Genomic DNA, 9,753 nt, shown 5'->3' with positions numbered 1-9,753 from the left:
TGTTAAACGTGTTATTACAAAAAAGAAAATATTAGACTTCAATACAAAGATTGCATTTTTTTATTGTTTTATTGTTAAATCGTGTGTTTCTTTGCAAAACAAAGATTTTATTTTTTGTGTCTAATAATGTTTTCATAATGAGTAGGGGGATTTTTTTTTATTATTATTTCCATTTTTGTGAGATATGAAAGTAACTCGTGGAATTACTGCTGAATCTGTTATAACAACGATCATATTTGTTCCTTGAAGATGTTTAATAAAGTTAAAAAAAAAAAAAAAAAAAAAAGCAACAACGCGAAATGCATTATGGGTCCACTACTGAATGCAGTTGCCTTCGTAAACCAGACGCAGGTAAGGTACAACAATAAAAGCTATTGTATGAAGATGCCTTTCCGGTTATAATATTTGAATAATTATAGGCTGTGAGGATGCTTCGATGCCGTAATCTGTAACATTATACTGCATGGCGGTTTAGTTAGTTGGCTCTAGCACTAGCTAATGCTCCAAGCGATGGCTATAGGTACGTGCTTAGAAATGAAACGTTACTGTGTTGTGTCTGTAAACTGTTTGGTCGTCATTTCTCTCTCTTCACAGAAAATCGTCGGTAGTACAGTTTTCTGTTTACAATGAGAATGCGCGCGAAGCGTCTATACAGAAAACGATAGCTTACTAAAAACAGCTTGTAAGCTAACGTGAGTTTCTGCAACACATTCCTATTAATACCACTCGTATCTTTAACTAAAAAGATGAAACCACACCTGTCAAGTTTTGTATTTAAAAATACGGGAAATTTTCCGCCGCTGAAAATTGAAGTCGCAAAGGACGTCATTGCCCAATCAGCATAATTGGTCCTTTGCATGTAGTTGCAATCGAGGCTGTAGGAGAGAGGACAAATAATGTAGAAAAAAACACCATAAATATGATTAGTAGTGATGAGAAAATGAAGCTTTTGTGAAGCACTGAACCACTTGAACCAATTGTTTCGGAAATAGGTTCATTACTCGAAGCTTCAATTATAGCGCCCTCTCCTGGAAAAGTGCAATGTGTTCATCTACACACCTGCATGCACACGCTCACGCACCTCAGTGATCTGAAGCATCTTTGCATCGTTTGAGGCGCACACGTTATGACCAGTTATCATGATATCAGGTTCTATTTACAAATAAAGATGAATGAATGTGTGTGTTGTGTTGTTGAGCAGAGTGCTGGGAAAACATGGCATTAACTGGGTGTGCTTGTGTAACTACCGCTTTTGCGTTAATCTTGATACGACAGGGTCCGTCATCGCGTTCAAAGGACGAGCCAGCAAAGGTTGTCTTTAATTCATAACTCAGCAGTAACTGTTGACCATAACAACGCTAAAACTGTGCGAGTATGAACCTGGCTGACTGTCTCGCTCCTTCACTCGTAACCAGCGAATCACCTGAACCAGTCACGTGATTCATTCCGAGAACGAAGCAGTTGCTGCTTCGGACATCATACTTTATGTCACATGATTTTTTTTCGCTCTGAAGCAATCTTCGAGGCAGTGGTTCTGTGGACTTGTAAGCCCAGGATTCGAAGCACGTATCGAAGCTTCAGTTTCAAACTCTCATCACTAATGATTAGAACTACAAATAAACTTTATGTATGTAATCAGTAAAATCCACAATATATCCACTGTACTGCACATTGTACTGCACAACTCACAAAATAAACACTGGCATAGTAAATAGCAGGGGTCGGCCATCCAAAGTAGGGGACTCTCTCCTTCGCCAAAAGAGGTGAAGGAGAGCGTGCAGGCAGGGTGAAACAGGTGCAGGCAGGTGTCAGGTGATTTGTAACAAAAGGATTGCACCAATAGTGTAAGGGAAGGTTTACAAGATGGCATGCTTATTGAAGATAACCTATTAGGAAGGATTTTACTTTTACCTGTACAGGGTAAAAGCCAGCTGGGATAGGCTCCAGCTGACATGGGGCAAGAGCCAGGGTACATTCTGTACAGGTCGCCAGCCTGGCTCAGGGCCAACACAGAACCATTCACACCTGCATGTCTTTGGACTGTGGGAGGAAACCCACGCAGACACAGAGTGGAATCGAACCCAGACCTCCTAGATGTTGTTATAGCTGTGAGGCAGCAGTGCTAACCACCACGCCATCGTGCGGCCCTTTTAAAATGCCTGCATATTGTATGAAACCTCCTCATCATGTACCCTCAGAAAGAGACCTGGTGCAGGATGTTTCCAGCTGAGGGTGCCTGAATATTGGAACTCTGAGCGATATATTCTTATGGAATCAGTGTTTTTATGTGCAGTCTACATTATGCAAACAGAGAAGTCTGTTTAAAATCATGTAGTTACACCCTTGTTCACTTGATCTTGCCATAATTTATACATAGCTTATTGTTTTTCTTCACTATGTACATTTTGATTTTATCCCCAGTGGAGATCAGATTACTCACAGACTTATCTTGAACTGACTCTTTCCAGATTGTGCGACCTATGTGCCTGCTACGGTGGTATCTGTTTTTCTTGGATTTTATCTCTCTGTAAACTAAAGATAGCAGCAGCAATGGATGCATCTGAAGCAGAAGCCTCAACCGAGAATGAGAGAACCGAGGAACATACAGCATCAGCTCAAGAAGATGGCCGAGAGAAGTCAAAAAAGGCGTGTTTGAAAAGGGCCGCAGGTGCAAACACAAAAAAGAAGAAGTCAACAAAGGTGTATTTGAAAAGAGCTCCAGATGCAAATGTAAAAAAGAAGCCAAAAAAGGCTCGGGTCTCCAGCTCTGCCCAGCCTAACTACACTGTCCATCAAGGGGAAGATATGCTTCTTATTGTGTCGAATTCCAGTTCTCCGTATGAGGATTTGATATCCTGGCTTTTTAAAAGGAATGGAAGCAAAGAGAAGTTGGCTAAAGGAGAAGCAAAACCACTCCATGCCATGCCTAAACTGGAAAACAAACCAGTTATGAAAGAAGAAGTCCCAGAATGGTTTGTAACTCAGCAAGACGATGACTACAGATGGGGACAGAATCTGCCTGAGGAGGTGCTAATCAATATTTTTCAGATGGTGGTCAATCAAGAGGGAGCGGTACCTTTTCTATGCAGGTATTCTTTCATACATGAGATTTATTTGATGCAAGCTTATGAGAGTAAAACGGTCCACTTATTTCATTACTTTAATTTTAAGTCTCATCACTTAAGGTGTGAATCTGTGTACATACACTCTATCATGATTGAGACATGTTGCCAGTTGACCTAACCCCCACATGCCAGCATACACGGAGAGATCCACGCAGAAAGGCCCCAGCCGCCCAGTGGATTCAAACCCAGGTCGTTCTTGCTGTGAGGCTACAGTGCTAACCACTGTTCCACTTAATTCTTCCTGTTGTGTTTTCGGTGCAGAGTGGGGAGTGTTTGTCGTCTGTGGAACGCCGCTGCCTCCACGCCGATCCTGTGGCGCAGAGTGACTCTCGGTCACTGCTGGATCGCACCGGGGAAAAAGCAGGGGCCTAAAACTAAGATGAGGGTCAAGGACACTTTGGACTGGCTGGCACAGAACAGGTTTGTATTGTTAGTTTGATAAATACACTCAGGTTTTTTCTCATATATTTAAAATCTTATGGAAATGAACTGTGTTGTTTTCTAGATTCTCTCAGCTGCAAGACTTTTCTCTGTATCACTGGACAAAGAACGTCAACTATGCCTTAGAGGTAACGTTAGTCATCAAGAATTAAACATTCATTTAAAGGTCTTCTAAGCTGTACATTAATTAGCACTATCCTTGACTATGGTTCCTGGGCTCCTCTATACATCCATACATGCAGAAACACATAGACAAACTCTTCATACAACTCTGAGAAGAGAAAAAAAAATCCCTTTTTTAATTTTATGTTGAAAACAGATATAATCAAGACTTAAACCCTCAAATTAATTTATTAAGGTAACTGCTTTAATAATCATTAATTATCTTTCTTTATTCAGCACTTGCTGGTTCCAACTTCTCAAACTTTGAGACTTGATAAACTTTATGTGTAACGTAGTATCTCTGCTGTTGGAGGCAGTCCATTGACATTTCACCCTGTAAATGATCCCATTAAGAGTTTTTTTTTTACTCGTTTGTAAATTATTTCTTTGTACAAAGTGTCTGAACTAATGTGATCAACACTACAAGCGTGAATACAAAATAAGGAAGTCTGAATTTAGCTGCCAGCATGGCCGCACGGTGGCGTGGTGTTTAGCACTGTTGCCTCACAGCTTGATGGCCTTGGGTTCGAATCTGCCCGGGCCTTTCTGTGTGGTGTTTGCTGGGGTTATGTGAGGGTGAATGTTGTCTGTCTCTCTGTGACCTGCACAGGGTCTCCTCTGCCTCTCGCCCTACAGGGATAGGTTGGATGGAGCTTTCAGAGATTCACCTGGAAAGTCTCCCCTCATTTTATGTTTGTTCATTTTGATCCTGCTCATATAAATTACAGAGTCCACTTAAAAAACCAAAACACTCTACCTCTACTTAATGTGATTTTTTTTTTTTTCTTCATCAGGTTGTTTCGCAGTACTGCCCTCACCTTTGTTCCCTCAAACTTTCTTACTGCACAGGGGTGACGGCGGCGGCCTTCCGCACCCTCGGTCTGAACAGCAGCTCCCTGCACAGCATAGATGTCCAGTTTTCAGAGGTACGCGGATGTTTTTCTATTACAAACTGTGAAACAGTGCTCAACAAATTTCATACACCACCAGACATAAAAACACTAAAATACAAATATTTTTGAAATCCGTCAAAAAAGTGTGTTTAAAAGTAAAGATTAAATTATTATTTAAGTCAGAAATGAATGTTTGCATAACTAGCTTTTTGCTGTAGTTTCAGGTTGAAGGACTCCTTGAGTACCTTGTAAATCATGGGAGCCGGATCAGGCAACTGCTGTTCACTCACGGACAAAAGAATGACAAACTTCTGGCTGCAGTCACTGTAAGATTTTTGTCTCCATATTTGTTAAACATACGATGCACTCAATCAGAGCCACTGAACAAATGAACTCGTTAGTGAAAATGTTGATTTTGTTTTTCCAGCGGGGATGCTGTCCAGAGTTGGAGTTGCTGGAGGTCAACACCAGGCTTGACAGTAGACACTGTGAACTTCCTGTTTGTATCCCAGCACTGCAGGTGGCATGTCCTAAACTCAAGGTAAAAAAAAAAAAAAAACAGGAGGTATTTCTATTTTGATGTGACTGCAGCAGCTGAAATAGCTGCTCAAAAGTACATACCGTAGTAAAGTTGAAGCTATTAATCAAGGAGATCAAGAAAATTAATTGGCACACATTTTGATTGTTGATTGATTGTTTAATCTTTAAATTTTCAAAGACTTGTTTGGATATCTGGATTCATAACTGCTCGTTTAAAACAAACATATTGAAATTAACAATTCCAATTTACACCTTTTTATTTTCCAACTCTATTAGAGTGACTTTACATCCTTATCTACCTCATACTGGGACTCAGCGCGGCCCCGCAGTTCATTCACTGCCGCCTTCCCTTTAATTCATCTTGCCTTCTGATTGGTTTGCTCTCACAAACAGGGGGTTTGAAGAGCAGGTGGATGGGGCTCCTGTGCTCTCAGCCAGAGCTGTGTGCCTGAAATGATCAAATAACAAATGCTCATTTTGATATCTGAACATTTGGAGTAATCTGAGGTTTTATACTGACCTCATTTTTCGAAATAAGAGTGTCCACCACTGGAGAAGTGGATATGTGACAGAAAATAAGGAAAAACCTTTCAAGTAGCAATAAAGTCAGTAGCTGCTAGGGTTTAATCCCGGGATCCGGGATTCCCGGGAAATGCGATCAGAACCATTTCCCGTTTCCCGGGAAACGTTAGACGGGAAACCGGGAAAAAAGTCGCGCGCGTCGATTTGACTTTCAGAAAGAAAAGAAAGCTTCAGAATGTTAAATTTAAGGAAATATTGAGAGAAGGGTTCGTTTAATGCGAAAAGCATTACTCTTCATTTCAGGCACGTTCAGCCTCCGTTTAAGGCTGGCTTCAGCCTTCATCTCAAGCGTTTTAATAGAGGTATTACACAGTTGTGCTTTTTTCCTCTTTAATTTGTTGAAATCGTAGGCAATGTGTTTACCCTAAGGTATTTTGTATTATATAATTTTATATTATATATTGTTATATTAGATCATATAGCCTATAAAATTTGCCTGCCCTGAACAATAAAGAAATATCTGTATAACTTCGAGTGTTTCTTTTTTCTCATTTGCAGCCGCTTACTAACAATCATGAATTAGGATACGGGCCTAATGTGTGAAGAAAGTATCATGAAATAGATTGCTTTAACATATTTCGCTTTTAAAATGGAGTTGAGTAAAATGTATATTTTTTAGGCTATAAGGATCGGCCAGTTTTTCAAAAGACGATTCACAGCGAACCTACTTTAACCCTCAGACACGGTGTTATAAATTTGTTGTTGCCAGAATGGCAATGACCAAGTCGTAGTGCATTACTCAAGGCCCTGTGTTATGCCATATTATAGTGTAGTACAGTAGTTAACTTTTCAATGACTATTACAGCGTTCCACTGGTGGAGATATAGCGCAACAGATGTCGCCACGACAGCGTGGCTGAGCCATTATCAATGCTGTGGAGATGAACCGTATTGTTTTGCACCAGCAGTTGTAAAATATCTTGGTATAATTCCATGTACAATGGAGGAATATTCGAATTATATTTGTTAAGGGAGTGTTGAGGAACGATACAAAACCGCATAGCTCGAGCACTCGAATGCTGAGATGTAGGTTTTATTGCGTTAATCAAGCCGACGTTGCCCCCTACTGGGCATAACAGGACATAGCTGGAAAGCTACCTCTACAATATCACAATAGGTTAAGGCCGACACAGGCTACAGAAGATCTAATTAAAATAAATAAATAAATAAACTTTTTCCCGGGATTCCCGGGAAATGGCTCGTCATTTCCCGGGATTTGATTCATGTCATTTTCGGGAAAAATATTAAACCCTAGTAGCTGCTGTTGTTAATTAGTGACACAGTTTGCACTTTGCTATATGTGAATTCGTTTTTCCTGCTCTGAGTTCCCCCGTGAAGCTTATTTACTGCTTCCCGTCAGACCTTCCGGATGCTGAACGTCCGTCCTCTTCGTAAGGCGATGCGTTCTGGCGTCGATTCAACTTCGGGCTTTCCGTTTCTGGAGGAGCTTTGCATCGCGACCACATCTTATTCCTACTTGACTGACAAAGATTTGTGGAACATTCTCTTCGACTCCACCAAACTGCGAGTTCTGGACCTCCGAGGCTGTTCGGGAATCACACCGTCTTGTCTCGCAGCTCTACCCTGTCTTGGTATGCCCATCATGAGATTTATGCTTTGGCCTTTTCAGATTTAATCCGTGACAGCCTGGAAGTTAGAGTCACAGGAATGCTTAGAGTACACAAACTGTATGATAATTATTTGAACAGTTCTGATTTTTAAAACCCATTTCAAACATTAATTGGTTCTACTTTATTTTTCTGTCTTGTATGTGGTAGAGCTCGAGTATTTGTTCTGGGGACAGTACTTCAGCAGGCGTGATGCGTTGTCGTCGCCTAAGACAGGACTTGGCACAGTGACCCAAAAATGGAGTCAAACTTTACAGGAGCTGGACATAGCAAATCACCTCTTCACCGAGGAAGACTTGGAGTTAGCGATGAGTCACCTTTGCTACAGTGAGGCAGAGACGCTGCGCTCACTAAACCTCAGTGGGACCAAAATCACACCACGTGCACTCAGGTAGTGTGTAGTTTCCTCTTTGACTCAGCAGCCCTAAATAACCTCTGAACTTCTTCTGTGTAGGTCCTCAGTCACTTCGGTCATGGCAGTATCTGGAACTTTAAAAAAAAAGAAGAGACTGGACTTTCTTTAAGTTTCTTGAAAACATTTTGCTTTTTTTTTTTTTTTTTTTTTTTTTGCTTTTTCAAGCTCCAAATAATGAGACAAAGTGCAAGCAAAGAGAACTGAGTAATGCTCAGGCATTCAAATCTGTGCTTTATTTTGCAGGCCAGTCATCCAACACACGACTGCTCTCGGCTACCTCAACCTCTCATCCTGCCGCTATCTTCCAAGAGGCATGAAGAGGATTTACCGATGCCAGGAAGAAATTCGGCAGCTGCTGGACAAACTGGAGTAGCTTCGTTTTGGTTCCAGAAATCAGAAACCAAATTCACACGGCAAACTTGAGTATCTTAACACATGCCTGTTTTGACTACATCGTTTAAGTATTTTGAATATTTTGGACTAAGGATTTTTGTAGATGTTTTCTCATGCCTACAGTTCATACAAAATACTTTGCAAACCTGTCACTACTGTATTAATCTCAGGTGTTTGTTACGAATTCAGATTTGAACAGTTTTTATAAGCACCACTGTGTGTGACACAGAGGACTGTAAAGAGAACTAGATGTTCCAGGTTTGTTTTTTTTACATGATTCTGACCTCTTTGTATACTTTATTTAGGGCCCGAGCACGAACTGTGCGAAGGCCCTATTGTATTTGCTCCGTTTATTTATTTTTTTTTAATTTTTTTTTTTTATTCAGGCAAAAGACATGCCTTTTTGGGGGCTTTATCATATTCAAAAACTCATGAAACTTTGCACATGCGTCACACCTGGTGAAAATTTAAGTATTTTAATGGCCTTTGGCAAGGGCCCGCCAAAATGCCTCAGTAGCGCCCCCTAAAGTCTAGCCCCACCGCTGTGTTTCATGTACATTTATGAAACTTACTACACATATGTATCACATCCATACGCACAAAAAATCCTCTTGGAGCCATGCTCTAAACCCAACAGGAAGTCGGCCATTTTGACTCAAATATGCAAATTTGGCGATTTGCACCCTTCAGACTTTCTCTAATAACTCAAAGAGTTTAGAAGTTATCAACTTCAGATTTGGTGTGTTTCATCTACACACCAAGGGGAATCTACATTTCAAAAAGGGGGCGTGGCCCTTATACCCCCCTGAAATTTGATCATTCGCCATGAAATTTTGATTGGCTCTCATTCATACCTACATACTCCAATCTGGATCAAACTTTCTAGGTACGATGAGTATCCGCCCCTGAACACATACATATGGCAATATTTTATGACAATCGCAGCGCCACCTAGTGGGAGCAGGAAATGTCATATTTTACACTTTGAGGTCCAGCTGCAAGATGGTTGAGCAGAACTATCTCAAATTTCCCCTGGAAAGCCTTAAGGAGTTGGGCTTACACTGTTTTAAAAACTGTGAGCTTTTGCCAAAGGGCGTGACCATGGCGGGAGGGCAAAATTTGATGTTTCACCATCAAGACATAAAGGGCTGTAACTCAAAGACACATTGCCCAATCTGTCTCAAACTTCAGTGGTTTAATAAGCCTCCTGCCCTGAACACATTGATATGCATAAAGTCTATAAACGTTAGAGCGCCACCTAGTGGCAGCTCAAAATATCAGAAAATGTCATGTTTTTTGAGTAGCCCCGGAGCTACATTTTCTCTACAGCTCTGAAATTTTGCAGACTCATGTAACATCCTAAGACGTACAAAAAAGTCTCTTGGACCCATACCCGAAACCCTACAGGAAGTCGGCCATCTTCAATTGAAGGTGTCAATTTTTGCCATTTCCATGCCTGCTATTTGAACGAACTCCTCCTAGGGCATTTCACCCAGTGAGACCAAATTTGCTCCACATCATCTAGACAAGGAGCCCATCAAATATTGTGGAAATCTTGAAATTAAATTAAACGGT

At 40.9% G+C, this 9,753-nt stretch overlaps 1 protein-coding gene across 1 annotated transcript; it reads left to right on the top strand.

Annotated features, from left to right (window-relative positions):
* The first annotated feature begins 293 nt into the window (after positions 1-293).
* On the top strand, positions 294-9,435 carry fbxl6 (F-box and leucine-rich repeat protein 6). Its single transcript, XM_030741857.1, has 10 exons — positions 294-351; positions 2,469-3,089; positions 3,387-3,545; positions 3,631-3,694; positions 4,523-4,654; positions 4,840-4,947; positions 5,049-5,162; positions 7,103-7,334; positions 7,521-7,761; positions 8,029-9,435. The coding sequence occupies exons 2-10, from the start codon at positions 2,551-2,553 to the stop codon at positions 8,156-8,158; spliced, it is 1,719 nt and encodes a 572-aa protein (XP_030597717.1). The 5' UTR covers positions 294-351; positions 2,469-2,550; the 3' UTR covers positions 8,159-9,435.
* Positions 9,436-9,753: the final 318 nt, after the last annotated feature.

Source organism: Archocentrus centrarchus, chromosome 11 (genome assembly GCF_007364275.1).
Source record: "Archocentrus centrarchus isolate MPI-CPG fArcCen1 chromosome 11, fArcCen1, whole genome shotgun sequence".
NCBI classification, from domain to species: domain Eukaryota; kingdom Metazoa; phylum Chordata; class Actinopteri; order Cichliformes; family Cichlidae; genus Archocentrus; species Archocentrus centrarchus.
Note: the sequence above shows the minus strand (reverse complement) of the source record. Positions and strands in the feature narration are given on the sequence as shown.

What these genes read in the sequence shown, in the direction of transcription:
- fbxl6 (XM_030741857.1), top strand. Translation starts at nt 2,551, where the DNA reads ATGGATGCATCTGAAGCAGAAGCCTCAACCGAGAATGAGAGAACCGAG. An exon ending in AACTTCTGGCTGCAGTCACT is followed by an intron (nt 4,948 to 5,048) that starts GTAAGATTTTTG and finishes TTGTTTTTCCAG; the next exon opens with CGGGGATGCTGTCCAGAGTT. An exon ending in ATCACACCACGTGCACTCAG is followed by an intron (nt 7,762 to 8,028) that starts GTAGTGTGTAGT and finishes TTTATTTTGCAG; the next exon opens with GCCAGTCATCCAACACACGA.